The 21,533-nt window shown below is 51.9% G+C and overlaps 2 protein-coding genes and 3 non-coding genes across 6 annotated transcripts; 1 reads left to right on the forward strand and 4 right to left on the reverse strand.

The window, feature by feature from the left end:
- B3GNT7 (UDP-GlcNAc:betaGal beta-1,3-N-acetylglucosaminyltransferase 7) lies at nt 1-6,077 on the forward strand. Its single transcript, XM_021544800.3, has 2 exons — nt 1-81; nt 4,499-6,077. Exons 1-2 carry the CDS (start codon nt 71-73, stop codon nt 5,697-5,699), a joined length of 1,212 nt encoding a protein of 403 aa, XP_021400475.2. The 5' UTR covers nt 1-70; the 3' UTR covers nt 5,700-6,077.
- A 3,351-nt stretch (nt 6,078-9,428) lies between these two features.
- NCL (nucleolin) lies at nt 9,429-17,026 on the reverse strand. 2 transcript variants are annotated; one of them, XM_077785699.1, is made up of 15 exons: nt 16,893-17,026; nt 16,224-16,331; nt 15,370-15,646; nt 14,909-15,047; nt 14,366-14,547; nt 14,073-14,159; nt 13,682-13,817; nt 13,301-13,437; nt 12,832-12,958; nt 12,483-12,616; nt 12,002-12,125; nt 11,743-11,900; nt 11,124-11,250; nt 10,450-10,670; nt 9,429-10,228 (listed from the first exon to the last, which is right to left on the reverse strand). In XM_077785699.1, the coding sequence occupies exons 1-15, from the start codon at nt 16,908-16,910 to the stop codon at nt 10,149-10,151; spliced, it is 2,055 nt and encodes a 684-aa protein (XP_077641825.1). In that variant the 5' UTR covers nt 16,911-17,026; the 3' UTR covers nt 9,429-10,148. The 2 variants fall into 2 exon arrangements, with proteins under 2 accessions (XP_077641825.1, XP_021400034.2); XM_021544359.3 differs by having other exon boundaries at nt 14,366-14,548; nt 14,898-15,047.
- LOC116183988 (small nucleolar RNA SNORA75) lies at nt 10,799-10,939 on the reverse strand. Its single transcript, XR_004148705.1, has one exon. It is a non-coding gene; the product is annotated as a small nucleolar RNA SNORA75 (small nucleolar RNA).
- LOC116183991 (small nucleolar RNA SNORD20) lies at nt 11,558-11,634 on the reverse strand. Its single transcript, XR_004148708.1, has one exon. It is a non-coding gene; the product is annotated as a small nucleolar RNA SNORD20 (small nucleolar RNA).
- Nucleotides 13,895-13,964, reverse strand: LOC116183990 (small nucleolar RNA SNORD82). Its single transcript, XR_004148707.1, has one exon. It is a non-coding gene; the product is annotated as a small nucleolar RNA SNORD82 (small nucleolar RNA).
- Nucleotides 17,027-21,533: the final 4,507 nt, after the last annotated feature.

The raw sequence follows: 21,533 nt of genomic DNA on the forward strand, positions 1-21,533 counted from the left end.
GCAGAGAGAAGCGCCCGGACCGCGGGCAGCCCGGCCAGCAGCGGAGCGGCCGCCCCGTCCCACTCCCAGCATGTTCCAGTGGTGAGTGATCTCCGGGGAGCGCGGAGCCCAGCCCCGCTCCTGTCCCGCTCCCGCACCGAATGCCGGTATCCCTGCCTCCGCCGTCCCGTATCCTCCGTCCCCGCTGCCCGGCACTGCCGTCCCGACGCCCGTCCGGAGCCGGGGGACTGCGAGGATCCGTCCCCAGCGGGTCCCTCTCGAGAGTCGCCCCGGGGGTGGCCGGCCGGGGAAGGGCAGCTCTGGTGGGGACGGTGGGCGTGCGGAAGCGACTAAGGACGGAGTTTGTCATTTGTCCCCATCCCGGGAGCGAGCCTCCCGCCGCCGCGGCTCTGCGGGGCTCCAGGCGGGTCTCGCTGGCCGTGGTACCCCGGAGAAGGCTCTCTGGGGGTCCGCTCCCGACACAAATTTCTCTTCATCCCGGGGCACCGGAGCTCCTGCCCGGCGGGAGGCAGGATGGAGGCAACGTGCAGGGGCGGCCCGTTGGTGCTCCCCAGTCCATGGGGATGCCTTTCCCAGCTTTTCCCTGGAAAAAAGCTGGTTTATGTGGAGGTGCTGGGGACAGCAGGGCCTCCAGCCTTGCCCGATGGGGTCCCGTCCCACGGCAGCACCAGGTTGGGGCACATGCCCTCGCCGGGGGCGATACCCGGGTTCAGCTCTTGCCCTTTCCCCAGAAGCGGGTTTTTACGGCCTTGTATTTAAACCAGATGGCTTTTATGAGGAGGGGACGTGTCCCCGGGCACCCCCATGGCGAGATGCGGCCCCACTTGGTGCTTGCATCCAGCTATTGCACAGGCTACTCCTGGGGATATTTGGGTTCCCTCTGCCCAGCATCTGTCCCTTTATAAGATCCCCTCTCCAAATCCTTGGCACTGCCAACAGACAGGACTCTATACTGGCGGTGCCTCCAGTGACCGGGTCTAATTGAGGGGCCAGCAAAAGCCCCTATCACATAAATAGATAGCACTGGCGGATCAAAGAGGTTTTCACCTGAATCCAAAGTGAATGGGATAGAGATAGAGAACCCCTGTCTCTCGGGGTCTCATCTGCCCTCGAGAATCAACACCTGAAAGGGATACTGCCCACCTCTAATTTGGAGTTTATGTTTAACTGCCTGGTGGCACAGCCACCTCACAGGGAGGTTTTTGAAGTGTCCTTGGTGGATAAAAGGGAAGAGGAGGAGTGTGTTAAGACCTTTTCAAAGCTCTCTTGATGGCACCAACACCAGCAGTTGGGGCAGACCTGACTGGAACCGATGGCAGCCCCTCCCTGCTCCCCACCCAGTGGGTGCCACCCTTGGACTCTGCGGTGCTGGGTGTCCCCAACTCCTGGGGACACTATGGGGACTGGCTGGGGGCTGTGCCCCAAAAACGGGTCCTGGGGCTTGGCAGGGTGACTTCTCCGCGATGGCAACAAACCCAAAGCACCTCCCTTGCCAATGTGTCCCCAGAAAGCAGGAGATACTTCTTCACCCGTACCTAAAGTACTTCCCAGCTGAGGAGACCACAGAGCAGAAAGACTCATGACTCGAAAAGATGCACAAACAACTGATGCACAAACAACTGTCGCTCTTTTGGCCTTCAGTCCTTCATTCGATATGGGAATTGCCTGCGGTTGTGCCTCAGGGTCCTCCCACTCCCCGCTGCTTTCCTGGCAGTGCAGGGACAGGGTTTCTGCAGGGCAGAGGTGGCTGTGGGTCTCCTGGTTTCTGCTGGACCTGGTGGGACCCCATGGTTTGCAGTCAGACCAATAGGAAAAATCCCAAATAGGTTCTTGCAACAAAGCAGGAATTGCACTGGTGAGAACCAGGAAACAGGGTCCACTGAAGGAAGTAGGAATAAGTTTCTGTGCTGTTGTGCAACACCTCACCTATAAACATACCCAGGCCACTTGACGCTCCACCTCTTAATAAAAGCTGGATTTGTCCCTTCAGCCCTGATCAGAACTGCTGTCCCAAGGAGAGTAATGGGGGTCAGTGCATCCATGCACTGTTAGACAGAGTCTGCCAAGGCTGGGACCATCTGTGCCAGTATGTGACAGCCCTACATATGCAAATTGTTGAAATTTGTATCAGTAATTCCCTGACCTTTGGCTTTTGGGGAACCTCTGGCCATCCTTCAGGCTGAGTATTTTATTGCTTGTTGTTCTTGGGTGGCGCGGAGTGTAAGAATGTGGTGGGACAGGACAGGATGGGATGGGTTTGATACAAATGAAATTACTATACAGGGCTGACAGGGGTTATTTCTGCAGCAGTGCCGGGTATAGATGAGAAGTTTTAAACATTGCTTGGCTGTACTTGGAGTAAAGTTGTATTGGAACTGAAGGGTTTGTAAGAATAAGCTCAAAACTGTGCAGACAGGTCGGGAGAGGGTTAAGGCAATGATGAGATCTAATCAGAACTGCTCTCTCATCAGTCTCAGATGAGTGGCCACATATAAAACCGGATGAGGAATATCTATCCATTTATCCTTAATTACTTATTTCCACGCTCGCTCCCACAGTCCACACTAGTGATCACAGTTTTCCCACGACAACGTCGAGCTCAAAAGTTCTTTGTGCTTCAGAGCACAGAGTGAGAGACAGGAGCTCCTGAAAGCTCCTGGTTCCCATCTGGGACTGCTGCATTTCAGGATGAGCGGAATCCCCTAGCACAGTGTTGTCTCCTGCCCTGGGGAGCTTGATGACTTATAGGGTGTCCCACCAAGCAGGTGTTTTGGTGCAGCCTGAAGCCCAAAACTCCCCCAGCTTCACAGTGGTTCTGATCCAGTCCCCAGGTCTAAGAGAATTTCATGGCTTTTGGGGGGTTTCTTATCTATCTGGAAAATACTTGGGTTAAATGTTTCAGATTTCAGCCCCAAGCTCCTTCTCTGAACTATCCTGAAGTGAAGAAGATATCTGCCTGCTAAAGATGATTCTGGATTTTTCTGGCTCTGACAGGAGCAGGGGGCTGAGGGCTGTCCCAGTGGGTGTCACCTAGGCTGGGATGTGCTTCTGACATGAAGAGGATAGGTCCAGGGGCATCCCAAGACCAGTGCCACATCTGTCTCCATCAGCTCCACAATCCAGTGGCAGGAAAAAGGGATCCAGGGACTACCAAACACCTTGTGTCAGAGCAGACAGAGATGGGGCTGCCCTTGGGAAGCTGTTGGGAGTGGAGACAAGGGCTCAACTGCTGTGCTCCCATACCCAGTGTTCATCTGCACAGGGAGATGGCCCAAGGTGGCTGGAACATGGGGGACTGAGGCAGGAGGAAGTTGGTGCAGATGTGCAAGCTGTGGAGGGAAGCTGAGTGCTCAGGAGCTCCATTGTGCAGCTGGGCAGAGAGGGCAGTTCCCCTTCTCTGTGGCAGTGAGATGAGAAATCCACCTTTAGCCGAGTGGAAAAGCAAACTGGGGAGGAATTGTGCATCAATAATCTTCAAGTGCAGCTTTCCCAGAGTCCCAAGGACTCAGAAGGATCCCACTTAAGCTCCCCATGAATTCCATCCAGGGTTTGTCCCATGAGCAGCAGCTTCCCAGGGCTATAGGCCTGCAGCAGAGGAGAGCAGCAGGATGGTCACAGGAAGAACTGGGTTTGATCTACTCATGCCCTGCATACCCTGGACATGCAGAGACCTGTTTTGTCACAGGCTGGGAAAATCTGCCCACCCAATCTGCCCTGTATCCACTGCTCCTCATCACCACAAAGGAAGCAATGGAACTCAAGAGCTGCCAAAAGCCCAGAAGTACCCCCTGAAATACTGGTTCCCAAGGTGGTTGTAGGTTTAGGGATGCCTTTTTCCCACTGAACCACGAAATTTCACTCAAATGGCTTTTTTTTTTTTTTTTTTTTTTTTTTTTTTTTTTTTTTTTCCATGATGTGCCATTTTAATACGAAACAGCAGTGCGAGTTCCATGTTGACTCTTGTGGTCTTCCCAGGTCTGGTTTCTTAGTGCTCTGTGACCTGTGATACCAGTCTAGGCCATGGACAGTATGTCTATCCTGGAGCTAAGGCTTCCTTGGAAAAGATAATTCCCTCCTGCTCTTGTCCTAAACTACAATTTTTAGATGACTGAAACAGTGGTTTCCCTTGGGACTTTCTTTTGAAACAGCTGCCTTGCTGAAACTCTCCCCCCGACTTGTCTCTCTCTCAGCTCATTTTCATCTTTCCTGTGAACCCTTCACTGATCTTAGCACTGGGGTTACCAGATGACACTGCAACCACATACCTTGTGCCGGTCCCTACAGTTAAGTGTGGCCCCAGAGCCACCCCACAAGAAGGATGAAGCTGGTAAGAGTATGCATTGAGGTGTCCTGCAGCTCTTCCCACAAGGTTTCTTCTCCTCAGAATGTGATGGAACACATTATGAGCATCCCATGACCTCTGAAGGAAGTGGTTTTGCAGACAAGCCTCTTTAAGCCTGTATATTCTTCTCCCTAACCCATTGTCTCTTCCCTTTAGGAAGAAGACCATCTACAAAACAGTCTGTCTCTCTTTCTTGCTGGTTATTACAGTAACGGTGCTACAGCGTGGAATGGCCCCAAACCAGTTCATGCAGGGCCAGCAGCAGAAAGAACTGCCCCCTTCAGAGCCCTTGAAATCACAGAAGAGAGACAACACCTTCTCCATCAGCAACACTTTCTGGAAGACCAAGAAGGAGAAAGCTCCTGTGAAGGAGGAGAGCGTGACAGCAAAGCAAACAAAATCCTGGGATGTCACCACTACCAACTGCTCAGCCAACCAGAACTTCAGCAAGGTGGATTGGTTCAAAGGGCTGGAGCCCAACTTCCAGCAGTTCCTGCTCTATCGGCACTGCCGCTACTTCCCCATGCTGATCAACCACCCAGAGAAGTGCAGCGGGGATGTCTACCTGCTCATCGTGGTCAAGTCCATCATCACACAGCACGACCGCCGTGAGGCCATCCGGAGGACCTGGGGCCAAGAGAAGGAGGTGGAGGGCAAGAGGATCAGGACGCTGTTCTTGCTGGGCACTGCCTCCAAGGAGGAGGAGAGAGCCAACCACCAGAAGCTACTAGATTATGAGAACCACATCTATGGGGACATCTTGCAGTGGGATTTCCTGGACAGCTTCTTCAACCTCACCCTCAAAGAGGTCCATTTCCTGAAGTGGGTTGACATCTACTGTGACAACATCCACTTCATCTTCAAAGGCGATGATGATGTGTTTGTGAGTCCCAGCAATATCCTGGAGTTCCTGGAGGACAAGAAGGAGGGAGAGGATCTCTTTGTGGGGGATGTCCTCTACAGGGCCAGGCCAATCCGTAAGAAGGAGAACAAGTACTACATCCCTAGTGCCCTCTACAACAAAAACATCTACCCACCCTATGCAGGGGGTGGGGGCTTCATCATGGATGGAGCTCTGGCCAAGCGGCTGCATAAGGCCTCAGAGACTCTGGAGCTGTACCCCATCGATGATGTCTTCCTAGGGATGTGCTTGGAGGTCCTTAAAGTGTCACCTGTTGGGCACGAGGGCTTCAAAACTTTTGGCATTGTGAAAAACAAGAACAGCAAGATGAACAAGGAGCCGTGTTTTTACCGGAGTATGTTGGTGGTTCATAAACTGCTGCCTCCAGAGTTGCTCCAAATGTGGGACTTGGTCCACAGTAACTTGACATGCTCAAGAAAACTGAATGTCCTTTAGCTCAGGAGACCTGGGACTGGCAGGAGCTGGGACAACTGATCCCTGCTCTGGGGTGGGGTGAGCCTCCACTGGTGGCACACAAATCCTTCAGGGGCACTGCCCTCCGGGGTGAGGAGGGCAGAGACACTGCGCTCACAGGCAGGGTTTGTTCCTGTACTGTATTGTGGTTCACGTATCTCCAGCTGGGTTGGGGGTTGCTGAAAAAAGAGAAAAAAAACCAAGAAAACATGACAAGTCTAGCACAAAATGGAGAGAGGGTAAAGAGGTTTGTGCTCTGCTTTAGGTACCTCCTCCACAGCAGCATGATGAGTGGAGGAAGGAAGGGAGGGATGTGGCACTGGCATTTTTCGGAGATGTTCAGGGTCTGGCTATCCAGGGAAGCTGTTCCAAGGGTGTTCAGCCAATTACAAGTGCATTGGCCCCTCCTGACTCAAAACTCATGGGATTTTATTTGTTATCTCAAATTTCTCCTCCATGCAAGGTTTTGGTAACGATCTGTGTGCATTGGGTTCACCCCCACCAAAGTCCTCTGTGCCCCCATATGCAGCTGGGGAAAGGGGCTCATCTCTGAGGCTGGCCCTCAACAGCCCTGAGTGCCCATTAGGGTTTGAGCCTGGCAGCTGGGGAACTGGGGTCCTTGTCCCTGTTAGAGGGTCCCAGGCAACGGTGGCTCCCTGCACCAGCCTAGGCTCTGCCTAGCTCCCCAGCCCCCCTGCAGCCTTACTGCATCTGCCCTCAGAGGAATGCACCCAGCTGAAATTCCTCAGGGATTTGTTCCTCCTGGCAGGAAAGAGGCCAGCTGTCCTTGCCTGTGGCCAAGGAAGAGGTGGAGAAAACTGGTGGTCCCCCTTAGAGTGCCCCAGGGATTTGTCACTTCTGGGACTCTACTTCCTGGGCATCCCAGGGGGTGCAGTGGGGAGACCCTCTCTGTGCTGCACAACTGCCTTCATGGCTTTGCCTTGCAGGGGAACAACAGCCCCAAGGGCTCTGTGTGTGGCTGCTTCTGGTTCAGCCCTGGTTTTCAGCAACTGTGATGCTCCAGGGTAGGTTGGAGATATTGGTCCTGCTCTGGCATGAGAAGCAGAGTCCAAGGGGACAAAGTGAAGGAAAGCTGGTGTTTCACACACCTCAGGGTTGTTGCAGTATTTATTCTACAGGCTGAGATGCAGGAGCATGACAGGGAATGGTGTCACAAGACATGGCCTTTTTTTCTTCGGGCTGCAAGGGCTACAAGCTCTCAAGGGGAGCCCTGGGCTGGCTGCTTTGGTGGAAACCACCCAACAGAGAGACATGTGGCCACACAAGGGCCACGGATGCTCTCCAGCCACTGACTGCAGGCATGAGCAAAGGCCACAGGAATGTGCAAAGCCACACATGTTCACACACGTGCTCCCAGGCACAGGCTCTACACACACAGATGTCCCTGTGTGTAGGGCTGACATGCCCAGATATCCCTGCAGGGGATGGACACACACAGCCACATCCATGGCCCTGACCACGCACAGCGAAACACAGGCACAGATGCCCTTACTCCCTCTCCTTCTCTGGTGCCAGACATTGAAAGGAAAAAAATTTTACTACCTCAAAGGTCCCCCTGTGCAGTGCCTTTTTTTTTTCCCCTTTCTCTTATTTTCTTAATGCGTTTTGGAAACAGGCCTGTTTCATTTACTCCAAGTACATTTCCCAGGTTAGAAAACAAACTAAAAAAGAACATAAACCAGTCAAAAAGGGCACCCACATGCCAAGCCACACCACTCTTAAAATGCCCCTGCTCAGATGAGATGCAGATTTGAAGAGAAGGAAGAGAAAGAGTCAGTGCTGCCCAGGGCTCAGCTGGTGGTAATACTGTGAAACTGGATGTACAATGCACCAGGTCCCTGGAGCAGCAGGGCAGAATCCTGACAGCATATTTGGTACCCACTGGGCTTAGGGAGCACTTGACTCTTTCCTTTTACCTTCCCTTCCTTCCAACAGGAGTGAGTTCAGAAACACTTTCCAAATTGATACCTCCATAATTTGTCAGGTACAGTACTTTAGACTGTACATTTATCCTGGATGCAGGGTCAGCTCTCGCTCTCTGTAGCAATGTGTATGGTGAGCCAGGGCTGTATACAGACATCTCTCAGTGTTGTTCACCTGGTGGGACCTGGACAGAGAAACCTTGTAGAGTTTGGTGACTATTCTAGTTCCTAAATAAAGGACAAAAGAAGAAGAAAAAAAAAAAATCCTACAAGCCTTCACCTTGTGTCATTACTAGTGAGTTTCTGCTGGGAACAAAACCTGGCAGTGTACAACAGTGATAAAACTAACTCCTTGGAATGGGCATCTGGGGACTGTAGCTGCCCTGTTCTAGTTTGGCACAGCTTCCTTGTGGAGCCTGACATGGTAACCAGGCTGGTGGCTATTTTCTCTCTTTCATGTACTCCTCCACCTTAATCTCAAACTAAACTTCAGATCCTCCTGGTACCCTGCAGGAAGGAGCTTCTCATGTCAACCTCTGTGGCAGAAGCCACCTTGGCGGGGCTGGAAACTCACTGGTTTTGTTGAGCAGATGGGCACCTCCTGTCCCTGTTACCTCCCCACAGCAGGACCTTGCTCACTTCCACAGCCAAAGCAGCACCATGGGGTAACACAACCCCTGGTGCTGAGGTTCAAACCTGGCTGGGGTGAAGAGGAGGAAAGCCACAGGTGAACCCCTAGGTCTGACCTTGGCATTTGGGCACCAAGGGGCTGTTTCACGGGCTGCCACTCAGCTCGGACACTCCCGGTGCTGCGGAGCAAAGAGGTCAGCGAAGGGGACCAGGCCATACTGTGTTCGGCAGCTGGGCCCAAAAATTTCGTACGCATGGACAAAACACAAGTGCTCAGCGGATGCCCTCACGAATACCCTGTCCATTCCCTGTCCAGTGTGACCCCGCAGTGTCACGCGTGTGCCCCGTGCGCGGGTCCGGCCGGGCCCCCGCGGCCCCTCAGGGGAGGGAGGCGGCGCGCGGCCGCTGCTGCCCCCTGGCGGCCGCTGCTGCCCCCTGGCGGCCGCGCCCGCCCCGACCATTTGCCGCCGGGCCGCGCGCGCGGCTCCAAAATGGCCGATGGCGAGGGGCCCGGAGAGCCTGGGCCGGGGGCGATGCCACACGGCACACAAAGCCCACAGCTCGCCACCCAAGCGACCCCACACACCACTGGTTTAGTTCTAGCCACAGGGGAATGGCCTTTGGCAAGGCTCCATGTTAGGAAGCTAGGGAGAACGGAGCAGAGGCTCGGCAGGGCAGGGAAGGTCCCAGTGCTGGGCATGAGGGCAGAACAGTCCGACAGCACTGGCACGGGCCAACGCCAGGGCACCATCCTTGAGCAGGGCAGGGGCAGATGACACTAAGGGACCCCGTGCCCAGGAAGGCTCAGCTACATGGCCCCACTTTCTGTGCCTGTTTCCTGCACCCATCAGTCTGGGAAAACCATGTACTCCAACAGCTGCCACTGCAGCCAGAAAAACCAGCCAGTGACCACTGCCACAGGACCAGCCAGGACTGACGCTCTTCATCTCCAGGCTGGTTGGTGCCTGACCTTGTGTGAGAAAGGACAGCAGGAGGCCTGAGTTTGGTTACAAACAAGAAGCCACTTAGCCCAAACTCCTGTTTATGTATTTGCTTCACACCTGGGGGCAAGAGGAGACAATGTGGAATAAAGCACAAGAGAAAATACCTGTAGGAGACAGCAACTGAACTGCAGTGCCTTAGTACAAGATCTGATTTACTTTGTTTAAAAAGAAAGTAGAAAAGCAATTGGCTAGCAAGCACCACCACACCATCTTCAGTTAAAAAAAAAAACAACACAAAAGGTTGTGGTTACAGAGCTTACCTTGGCCATCCATAATCTTTTCCCCTACTTCCTGCTAACACAGCACATATAACACTGCTGGGAGCTGACACAGGCTGGAGCAGAGCAGGACAGAAGCTGCTGCTGTGATACCAGTGACCTTAACCCAAAAGAGGGAAGGCTCCAGACAGCCTGTTTCTCACAGCCTGCTTAATTTAGTGGCACAGAAGTAACACGAACCAGTTTAGGTCCTTTAATCTGTCCAAGACAGGGTGCTAAAGCACAAATGATAAAACATTCTGCATTTTTACAGCAAAAATGCTACAGAAGTTTATAGGAAAAAAATTTTTTTTGTACATGGGTAAAACATTATAAATTCAAGACAACTCACAGACAAGGGGTAAATTCCCACATCTATCACTCTGTTTTAAGAAGTTCATTTGAACAGGCAAGCAGTCAAAATGGCTTGCTCTCTCTTCCTTGAAATGAAAATGTTATCTTCCAAGTGGCTCACAGTACTGCTGCGCTTCTTGGAATGTCCTCCGAAGGCTCCGCCAAGATCAAAGGAGAATAAAAACCCCCGGAGTCCTTTCAGATAGTCTTGGAGAGCAGGAAAAGGGAAAGGAAAGGGGAAGTTTATTCAAACTTGATCTTCTTCCCTTGCGGCTTGTGATCTCCACCTCCTCCTCTGCCTCCTCGGAAGCCACCTCCTCTACCTAAAAAGGGAATTATTGCAAAAAAGCAGTTACCACTATAGTATTTTATGTATATGTACACACACACACATGAATATATTGCAGTGGTATATCTATAGCACTGCCCTTCCCGACCCATCCTAGCACAGGACAGAATGGTCTCTGGTAGCTCTACACCATGACCCCAAGAATGGCTCTGGATTAATTTTGGAGCACACCCCCTCTGAACCTATTCCTCTTACCTCCAAATCCACCTCTGCCACCACCTCTGCCACCAAATCCACCTCTTCCTCCTCGGCCACCTCCTCTGCCACCACGACCACCAAATCCACCGCCACGCTGAAAGTCACCCTTTGGCTTGGCAAAATCAAGGGTCACTTTGTTTCCATCTATCTCTCCATCTTCCATGGCTTCTTTAGCTGCTTTGGCATCTTCTGCAGAGCTGAAGTCCACAAACCCAAACCTAGGGAGGGAACAGGTTACAAGAGCGACAGTCAGTCACATTTCATGAACTGCAGCACCACCTACAGGTTCCTGACAGAACTCCTTTTGGAACCCAACACCAGCACTTCTGCATCCCACAGATGTGTTACTTGTAGGACAGCAGTGGCTAATCACAATCGATGGAGCCCCACTGTGAATTTGCCAGCACTGTACAGTTAATTTTCTTCTCGTGCGAATCCATCAGCTGCCATGGAGATTTGTTGGCAGGAAGGAGCTCATTGAGAAGAGGTGAGAAGCGAGCATGTGCTGCCCTCCACCAGAGGACCCAAAGCTGTGTGCTCTCTGCTCCCACCCCTATTTACCAGTTTCAAAGAACCACCTACGAGTGTGAGAAACACCCTGCATTGCAGAGGTCAGCTGAAGCGAGGTTCTCTGTAGCACCTGAACCTAGCCCAGGTGATGTTTAACCCACCCTTTAGATGATCCAGTGTCTCTGTCTGTGACTATTCTGGCGCTTATTGATCCTTCAAATGATTCTCTTAACGTCTCCTCTGTGGTGTCCTCAGAAAGGCCTCTGACAAACAATGTTTTGCTCTGCTCTGTGAAAAGGAAGCACATACAGAAGTTATTCAGCCTGAGCAAAGAAACCCTCAGCTTCATAACATCACATCCAACTTGCATTATCAGCTTCCAGAACAACTCTGAAGGATAAAGGGGTTGTTTTCAAGGAACAGCTTAAGCACCTGAAGTCCATGGAAACTTTTTCAGGACTGCAGTTAGAGCCTAACATCAAAGGATTTCCATCAGCCAACCTGATACTGCCAAATTAAATTTGCTCAACTTCCTTTTTAAAAATAGATGCTTGCACCTTATCAACAATAATAATAACTAATAGTGCAGACACTGCTGGATCAGCACTTGACTATCTAGAGGAATTTGACAACAGTTTCATCAGCATTTCAGATAATCAGTCATCATATCCAGCACACTTGCTTATGATGTTTTTGGTTTGGTTTTTTTTTTAAGCAGCCCCAGATTTGCCTGGATGGTGCCTTCCTGCCACAGCTGGAGATCTAACATGAAACACTTACGATTGAATCCTCCTCCTCCTCGTGTGTTTGTGTTTCCTTTCTGCCATGATGGTGAACTGAATTCCAGTCTGATTGTTCTGCCTTCAATCTCTGTGTTGTTCAAGGAATTCAGTGCTTCTCTGGCATCCTCAGCTGTGGCAAAATCTACAAATGCATACCTATGTGGAGAGGAAGATTCCAGTCAGCCTGGGAACAGGGGATACCCGGAGGCAAGTCAGTTCAATGCCAGCCTGGGTGTCAAGTGAAAGGCACAACCTACCCTTTAGGCCTGCCCTGGTTGTTCTGTGGCACCTTGATGGAAGACGCTTTCTTAAACACTTCTTGGAGAGTCTCTTCTGTAGCAGCATATGAGAGGTTGTTGACAATTAGGGTGCTCGACTCTCCTATGGGGAAAAGTCAGTGCTGTTAAAGTGCAGGCTTTAAGAGGAGAGAGCAGCTCTAGTCCTCTAGTAACCAGATTGTGCCAAGAGGTAAGAATACTTGCTGCCCGTTCCTCGCCTCAAGGTGAGGCACAAAGCCAAATCCAACCCTGTTTTAATCATGAAGACCAGTTGCCCCTTGTCTGACACATGCAGTAGAGACATTAAGTGCATAGGATGCAGAGCACAAGTCAGGCAAAAGGTCTGGTATCTTAATTTTCTTGCAGTATTTTGAGTTGCCATACCCTCAGGAACTTTCTGAAGCAAGTGCAAATGAATCCTGAATGTCATCTGTATGCATGTTATCAGTATGGAAAGTACCTTTCTGATTTTCTTGCTGGCTCTTTTCACCAGTGAAGTCAATGACCACAGCACGACCCTCAATTTCTGTGCCCTGCTTCTCCTCCAGAGCTTTGTCTGCCTCAGCTTCTGTTTTAAATTCAACGTAGGCCATCCTACACCACAGAAAAGAATGTAAGCAAACACCTCCTTCCAGAAACAACAAAGTTTTGTGAATGAGGGTGGAAAATATGTGAAAGAAAAATGCTGCAAAAAGTAGGGCAACTAATGCAGCAGGTTCTCTAAGGTAGCTAAACGACACGTAAGCTTATCAGAATATGCCAAGAGCTAAAAGAACAGCAAACACAAAACAGTTCTCTCAGCTACACACCCTTTGCTGTTCCCATCCTTGTTCATCACTATCCGGACTTCCACTGCATTTTCAAACACCTCCCTGATGTCATCCTCAGTTATGCGGTATGGCAGGTTCTTCAGAAACAGCGTTCTGGCATCTCTCTCTGCAAAGACAAGTTACTTTCAGGTTACCAGCTAAAAATCCCTCCTCATCTACAATGCCAGTTCAGTATGACTTAGCAAGTTGATCCAGCAGAAATTAACGGCAAGCATTCACATTTTCAGAAGCTACAAAAGCAACTGTAACAAAAGTAAATGAAAATACTGTACTTCTCTTAAGGGCATCAAGTTCGAAAACCAGGTCCTTACATTTCAGAAAGAAACACATTTCTTCCTCAGCCCTCCCAGTAAGCACCATTTCTTGAGATCACGTGTGCAGCAGATGCTCCAGTCTGAACTTGTACATCTGTACGTAAGCATTTTAGAAATTCTTAATTGTGTCGTACCTTTCTTGTTTTCTTTTATAGTTTCCTTGCTCTTTGCTTTTTCCAGTTTGACCTCCACACCCATTAACTTCTTTCCATTCATCTGGAGAGCTTTATCCAATTCCTCAGCAGATGAGAAGTCCACATAGCCGAACCGCCTGAAAGAACAGCATCCTTGAGGTCTCAGCTGATCCATCTCTAGCAGCAGACACCACAAACAGAAACCTAACACCAGAGAGGTCCTGGCTGGTCAAGTTCCAGGCAAAGTTAAACCCTCATCTCTACCAAGAGACCATCTCAGCATCTTGAGGGGAACCACCAGCAGCAGCACAATTTGGACCCCCCGAAAAAATTAGTACCAAATAAAAGAAATGAGCAGCAAAATTCTACTGATGAACTCACCTGGTAGCACCGATTCTGACATCTAAAACTTCAATATTCTTCTTCCCAAAGAATTCTCTGAGGCCAGTCTTCAGCTCCTCAAAGTCTTTGGTGGAGACCAAATTTCCAACAAATACAGTGAAAGCTGATGTGGGCCCTTTAAATGAAAAGATAATAAACTGGGATTTTTTAAAGCAGCTTTTATAACTGGGAGCCAGAATCCACACAGCTTTAGCACATCAGGTTTTGCTCAAAAGTGACATCATATTTCAGTATTAAGTCCCTTATAATCATCATTTGTGCTGGGAAACCCCACCCCTGACATCCTGGACCTTCAGTTATGCTCCTCATGCAACAGAATTCAATCACAATCCATTAAACAAGCATCATATGAGGATCCCACACCACTTACCATCTGTTTTCTTTTTCTTGGGCTCTGGTGCACTTTTATTGGCCATTTCTTTCTTCCTCTTTCCAGGTGCTTCCTTGACAACAGGTTCTGTGCCAGAAAACAGAACAACACTGTAAAATACAGAACTTTTCCTGAATTGCATCAATACAGGAACATTAATCCTTACACTATTCATACACAAGATCTTCTCCTGTTACTCAGAAGCTGCTCCTCAGTACAAAAGGCCACTGTAGCACATTTCTGCTTAGGCACCATATCTGTTATTAAAGAGTCTCAAAGCCACTTAAACTTACTTTCATCTTCACTTTCCTCTTCGGCATCCTCTTCATCCTCCTCCTCTTCATCATCATCCTCATCATCATCCTCATCTTCCTCATCTTCAGATTCTGCTGCCTTGGCTTTCACTGGTGCAGCCTTGGCTGGAGTGGCTTTTTTCACTGGAACAGGGGCTGTGTCCATGGCTTCATCTTCAGACTCTGAAACAAGATGAGCACGGTATTCAGACAGTTCCACATTAAGCATATTTTGAAACTAAGAAAACAAAATACTGTTAAGCAAGATGTTTCTCATGCCTCCTGAAATTTGTATGTTTCCAGGAAAATTGTCTCTCTGCCTTGTGTTTTACTGCATTAAAAAAAACCCCAAAACCTGTTCACCAACAGTAAGAAGTTTTACTGACAAAAGGGAAATTAACATCCTTTCAGCAACATGGACAACAGCAACCAGCTAAAACCAGCCGAGCACACACTGCATCAATCCCATTATCCTTTAAGTAACCTCCCTCCCCCAGGTCCCTGAAAGTGTTTAATAATAAACATCTTATACCATCTTCTTCATCATCTTCTTCATCATCCTCTTCATCCTCATCCTCCTCAGAATCCTGCTTTGCTGGCACAGCTGCAGGCTTTTTGGCTGGTACTGCTGCAGGCTTTTTGGCTGCAGGCTTCACAGGCATTGGTGGCTCCTCTTCCTCATCTGCACCAACAGTACAAGTCTTTACTACTAAGGTTCAGTGGTATAGGTAAAAAGTGCTTAGAGCTTCCCAAAATTTTGCGCAAAAGTTCAGGAAAGGGCAATCAAGAAACTAGGAGATGTTTTACACGCCGTGTGTAAGGCAGCTGCAGCCCAAGCTCTCCTCCAAACTTCACCCATTGCCCACCTCTCCTTCATAACCCCTCATTAATCAATGAACTCCCCCAAGTATTAATCACACAAATGCTTCCAATTCCAAAGGGACTCATATTTAATGACTTGATTGAACCAGCTTTAGTCAATGCCTATTTCAAAAGTAACTTACCCGAATCTTCTTCATCCTCCTCATCATCATCTTCGTCATCTTCATCATCTTCTTCACTCTCCTGCTTCTTGGCATTCTTTCCATTTTTTGCTCCTTTGGTTAGGACAGCAGCCTTTTTAGGAGTTGGAGTAACAGCCTTTTTCGGCTGTGGAGTAGCCACAACCTTCTTTGCAGGTGTAACTGCCTTTTTTGCAGGAGTAGCAACTTTTTTTGCAGGAGTTGCAGCCTTCTTGGCTGGGGTAACAGCAACTTTTTGTGGTTTCTTCTGGGGGATCATCTGAAAGACACATTAGTGTAAGATTCATGCTGGCCTGTTTAACCTACCATTACTTCACTATCAAACATACAGCAACTGAAATCTACAGAGTAACCTGACAGGTTCTGTAAATTTACCTTAAATGCCCACTCAGATGAATAAAGGTCAAAAACAGCTTTTTCATGCTTTCAGAAGCCTACTTATGGAACATCAAAGCACCTCTAAACTCCCTGGTCCTGAACAAAGACCAATTGTGTCTATTAGCATTCTATACCTTGGAATTTTTACACTTGCACATAAACCACACGTGGACAAATGTTACACTGCTGATTACTAGAATAATTAGGTACCCACATGCTTATCAGCTTTAGTATGGCTTTAAAACATCAGAAGCACTTCCAAAAGCTTGGAAACACAGTAGCTGAGCTATTTTTCCCCATAATGCTTTATTCTTACAAAATCCACTTTATTCTTTAGCCACAATTTATAGAGAAACACCGACTATTGATTAAACGCCTGTTACAGTGTAACCCACAACCCTCACGACACTTCTGTGTAACACGTGCGTCCTTTTGCCTCCCCTTTCTAGATCAATCACCTCTTCTCCGCTGCTTTCGTCTAGATCAGAGGACTCCTCTTCTTCACTTTCCTCGAACTTTTTCGGGGGAGGAGCCATTTTTTTCTGTTTCATCTGATTCTTCGGGGTCTGCAAGAGAGCGGGAGCAGCACGTTCAGGTGCCGTGCTCACCCGGGTCGCTTGCGGGCGCCGCTCGCTCCGGCGGGGCGATTGTCCCCACCACGTGGCCGCCCCGCGGTGGCGGGGCCGCGCCCGCCGGTGCGCGGGGCCTTCCCGGGAGCTCCGCGCGCCCCCACGTGCTCGCTGTCCGCGCGCCCCACGTGGCCGCACTGTGACGTAGCCCCGCCCCCCCCACCCCGCGCGCGCCCGCACGCGGGGCCCACCCGCGTCCCGCACACACGCGCGCGGATCCCCCGCCCCGCCGCCCGCTCCCCTCCCGCCGCCGCCGCACGGAGCAGAGCGGGACAATTGGGGCTTGAATCCACTGCCTCCGGGCCCGCGGCCCCTCCCCTCGCCGCCATCTTCACGGCTCGGGAGAACAGGCCAGGTGCCGCCGCGCGGCCCGAGCGGACGGCGGCGAGAAGGCGGCCCGGCTTCCTCCCCGATACGCCGCCATCCGCACCCTCCCGCCCCATCATGGCGGCGTTGGACCGCTTCCCGCCCGGCGGCTGCGCTCCGCCACTCCCTCACCTTGGTGATCTTCACCATGATGGCGGCGGTGCCTGGCGGCGCAGGGGCGGCGGCCGAGTTGTGTCGGGAGCGGAGCGGGCGCGTCCGGCGGGGCGGCGGCGCGGCGGGGATCGGGCCGCGGGCGAGTAGCGGGAGCGGCGGGGACGCGCGGGCGGCCGGGCCGGGCACTGACACGAAAGAGCGAGCGCGCGCCCCTTCCGCCCCCTTTGCTAGCCCCGCGCCACGCCCCGCCCCCACCGCCCCCGCTCCGACCAATCGCCGCGCGCGCCCCGCCGCCCGGCCAATCGCGGCCCCCGCCCCTCGAGCCGCCGCGCCAATCGCCGGCGTTCTGCGATCGGCCAACCGCAGGGCGCGTTACAGCCGCGGGGCCGAGCGCGGGGGGGACGCACCGCCCGCCCGGGAGGCCGCGGGACGGCGGCGGCGCGGCGCATGCGCGGGGCCGGGCGGCCTGGCCGGGCCCAGGGGCCGCACGTGGCGGCCGCGGCGCCGTGCCGGGCCCGGGCGGGGCTCCGGGGCTCCGGGGCTCCGGGAGACGCCGCCGTGCCCGGCGCTCACGGCGGCCCCGACCGCCCCGGCGGCAGCTCGGCGTGCCGCTCTGCCCGAACACGCTTTTGCCTCCCGCTTTGGGGCTGTCTCTGCCCCAGCGCTATCTCTGCCACCCACTTCTGCCTGGCTCCGCATCCCCTCCCCGACCCTCGGGAAGCACAAAGCACCCGTGGGCAGCTGAAGGAGCTTCCGTAGGAGCCGGTCAGTGTGCTGCTGCTGCTGCTGTCGAGGTTGTGGTTGCACTCTGCAGCTGCCAGCCTTCACTCCTTCAGCTGGGAGAAAAGGCCCAAAATGAAAGAAAAAAATAAGCCTGTGCTTGCCTGATGGATGCTTTTGAATGCAGTCACTGCAAGAAGACACCACCTTTCTCCCTGTGGAATTTTTCCCCGGTGGCTGTAAATTGAGGGTAGAAATGACCCCAGGGCAGACCCGGTACCCCTGTTTCACTTGTCACTCTGCTGGCCGGGCTGGGTGCTGCCTTGCCACTACCTGACACAGAGTGGCCTCCATTGCTGGGCTTTCCCTACTGCCTTACCTCCCCTACCCTTCAAACTGGGCATCCAGCCAGCTCCTGGGGGCTCCTGACTCAAGCATGGGTGACTGTAGCAGCTTGCTCATCCATGGCCTACTTGAGATAAGCACCTGACTTGGGGAACATGAGATCCTAGTGAGCCCCGGAATAAAAATGCAGACTCTCAATGAGTGCCATCCTGCATGGCCCTGGTGCCTTTGAGGGGGCACCCCAAGATTGTTCAGTGCCACACTGTGGCTGAGGCAATATACCCAGCTCTTAGGCTGTCCTATGCCTCTTTCTCTGCTGGTTAAGAAGAGGCAGTTTCCAGGCAAGCTGAGCTAAGGGCAGCTGCTCACTGAGAGGTGATGGGATCAATCAGCCTCTCCAGGAGTAATCCAAGCCTGTGCAGGGCCTGCCACCATCAGCCAGTATGGGGAGGGAAGGAGCTGGAACAAAGTGGGATACTGCCTGTGTCCCAGTCCTGGTCACACACATGCAGGCAGATGGGGATCCCAGCTGGCAAAACCCTTGTGTAGGGCAGCTGGACCCTGCCTGTGAAATAGCAATGTCTGGCTCATGTCCCACTGTGTGCTGCAGGAGCTGTCCCCAAGTGGGGTCACTGCATGGGGAAAGCAGTGACACAAGACTAAGTGTGGCCCAAGGGGATGCAAAGTGATGGAATGGAAGACAGAGAGACCTGAAAGTGATTTTTAACTGTCTGAAGCAAGAGCTGATTGCACTCTCCTCACCACGCATGTGGTTCAACAAGATCATGTACCATGACTGCCTGAACAGCTCTGCTGCCTGTGCTGGGGCTGGCCTTGCTGGTTTGTCATGATAAAGGTACAACTGTTGCTTTAGCCAGGGGCAGTTTTGGCAGCTGGGACACTGCATTTGGCCAATACCAGTGCCAGCAGTGGGATCTGCAAAGGGCTGGGCTGGCAGCTGGCTAGTCTTGGTTCCCAACCCTGGCAGGGGAGTTCTCAGTATGGCCTGTGTTCAGTCCCATTCCCCAGCAGTGTGTTGGAAGGTTGTCCTTGCCTCTGGTATCTGTGAGGCTGCAGTAGAGCCCAGTGTTTGGGGAAGGAGCACAGCACCCCGTGCAGAGGAGTGAGAACCAGCACTGGCCATGAGGCTGTGCTAATCCATGCTCTGTGTCAGTCCATGCACTGTGCTAATCCATGTTCTGTGCCAATCCATGCTCCATATCAATCCATGCTCTGTGCTAATCCATGCTCTGTGTCAGTCCATGCACTGTGCTAATTCGTGTTCTGTGCCAATCCATGCTCCATATCAATCCATGCTCTGTGCTAATCCATGTTCTGTGTCAGTCCATGCACTGTTATCCATGCACCATTGAGCAGGTCTGGATATGGCCCAACCCTGCCAGCTGCTCTTATGGCCAAAAAGGGCCCAGGACATTGCAGATGCCAGTGTTTAGGCTGGGTTCTTCCCTGTATCCCATGTGTGGCCAGGATTTTTCAGCCCTAGCACTGGGCAGGATGATGCCGGAGTGGAGCAAGGCCAGCCTTGGGACGCACCATATTGCAGGGCTGTCCCTGCTGTGGCTCAGCACAGCCCAGCTCCTCTGCAGGCAGCTCCAGGAATTTCAAATGCCGAGGGAAGTCTCACAGAGAAGCATCAGTGAGAAGGGTAATTTGGCCAAAAGAGCAGGTTTGACAGCTCTATTTGTGCAGTAAATACACTTTAGGTCATTTTATGGCTGTCTCTTGTTGTAGCATGTGTGTGGCTGGGGAGCGCTGCTATAATTCCACAGTTAAAGGGAATTTAGCTGGTTCAGTGGAGACCCCAGGAGGGGTTTGCCGTGGATTCTCAGTTTCTGGCATAGCAGACGCTCACCCTGTGCTTTTCCCTACCCGGCTGCGGCTGCCCAGGGCCTGGAGGGGGGAACTGCGCTGCGAGGCAAACGCGGCCACCCAAAAGCCAGGCAAACTGGGTGGCCAGCTCGAGGGGAATCCCAGCTGAGGTGAGTGAGGGAGCGCTCCCAAACGCCCCGTTCAGGCTGTGGCCGCCGCGGGTTTCCACTAGATGGTGGCAGAAGGCTGCGTGTCCCGGCTCCCCCAAACCCTGCTGGGCGCACCTGAGCGGCGCATCCCGCCCTGCCTCCTTCGTGCCTCCCAGGACGCATTTGGTACTCGCCGGGTAGCAGCAGCACCAAGTGCATTCGGGAGAGGAAAAGTTTTACCTGTGGGTGGTGCAGGCGTCTGCTGCCAAAAAAAAATTGTCAGGGATCTCCAGCAAACATCCAGTGGGTGCTCAGAGAAGGGGAAACGAGCTAGAAGAGCAATGAAATGTGTCCCTGAGCACCTCAACCTGACATCACCTGCTGTGTGGTCTGAGCAGTGATCTGATGTGTACAGCATGGCAAAGGTGGCAGAAAAAAAAAATCAAACAAATAAAACCCCACCAAAAACCACTATTAAAGCAAATTTACTAATCCTAGGTCTAGGTGCTGCTCAAAACCTCTTGAACAACCCCATGCTGCAAATCCTTTTCTCCTCTTGGTGCCCACCTCACCCCGTCATGTGCTCCTATGCCAGCAGGTACCACAGCTGATGGATGGTGACCCAGCAGCACCAGGCACTCAGGGGTTGTCCTCTCTCTTCCCAACTGCACAGTTCCCCAGGCCCTGATTAATGCAGGACAGAAAATTAGATGGGACTGTGTGGTAGTCTAATTAAGTTTTTTCTTCATTATCCCCCTGTCTGTGCCAAGAGGAGAGTCCTCAAGGATGATGAGCATGAAGTGGGTGCAGAGCTTGCTGTGACAAATGGCACTTAATTCAAGTAGTCACAGACAAGTGCACGTCCTCTGCCTTGAAATGGGCAGCTTGAGACACACTAGCCTGCAGGGATGAAAGTCAGCAGTGTCTGGCAGAGTATGGGATTTCTTCTCTGAGAAGTATCCTTTCTTGAGGAGGGATGCTGCAGGAATTGGCAAGGGACCCTGGAGACAGGCATACCCATTGTCACTCTGGCAGATGCTGTAGCATTTCCTGGGGTTCATGGACAAGGAAACCTACAGGTGACTCCCACAGAGAGTTTTGTACATGCAAATTTAGTCTCCACATGCCCTCCAAGTATTCCTTGTAGGGATAATTTCTGGTACACTGCAGAAAAGAAGGGGATTTTTATTTCCAGAAGGAGCCAATTCCCCTAAGATTTCCCTTGTGGCAGGCCAATTCCATTCCCCAACACGCCTTGCCTGGAGCTGGCAGCAGGATCTTGTGGTGTGCCTGTGAGCCCCCAGCAAGCCCACACAGCCACCCAGAGCCTCCCAGCCAGGTGGACTCTCCTCTGGATCTGCTCAGCAAGAGAACAAGTGCAGCCCTGGAAAAAAGGATGCGTGAGAAAAAAGTGGGACCAGAAGAGGACTTGCAGTAGGTGTGAGATAAAGAAGAAAAACCAGGATTGGGAGATGTGGAGCAATTTGGGTGGTGAGAGGAGACCTTGGGAGCACCCTTCTCTCTCCACTGGAGTAAAGGAAATCCAAGTGGACAAGTCAGTGAGATGGGAATAGGCAGGCATGTTGAAACAATGCATACAAATCCTTTATAACCC

The sequence above is a fragment of the Lonchura striata genome, chromosome 10 (genome assembly GCF_046129695.1).
Source record: "Lonchura striata isolate bLonStr1 chromosome 10, bLonStr1.mat, whole genome shotgun sequence".
Taxonomy (NCBI): domain Eukaryota; kingdom Metazoa; phylum Chordata; class Aves; order Passeriformes; family Estrildidae; genus Lonchura; species Lonchura striata.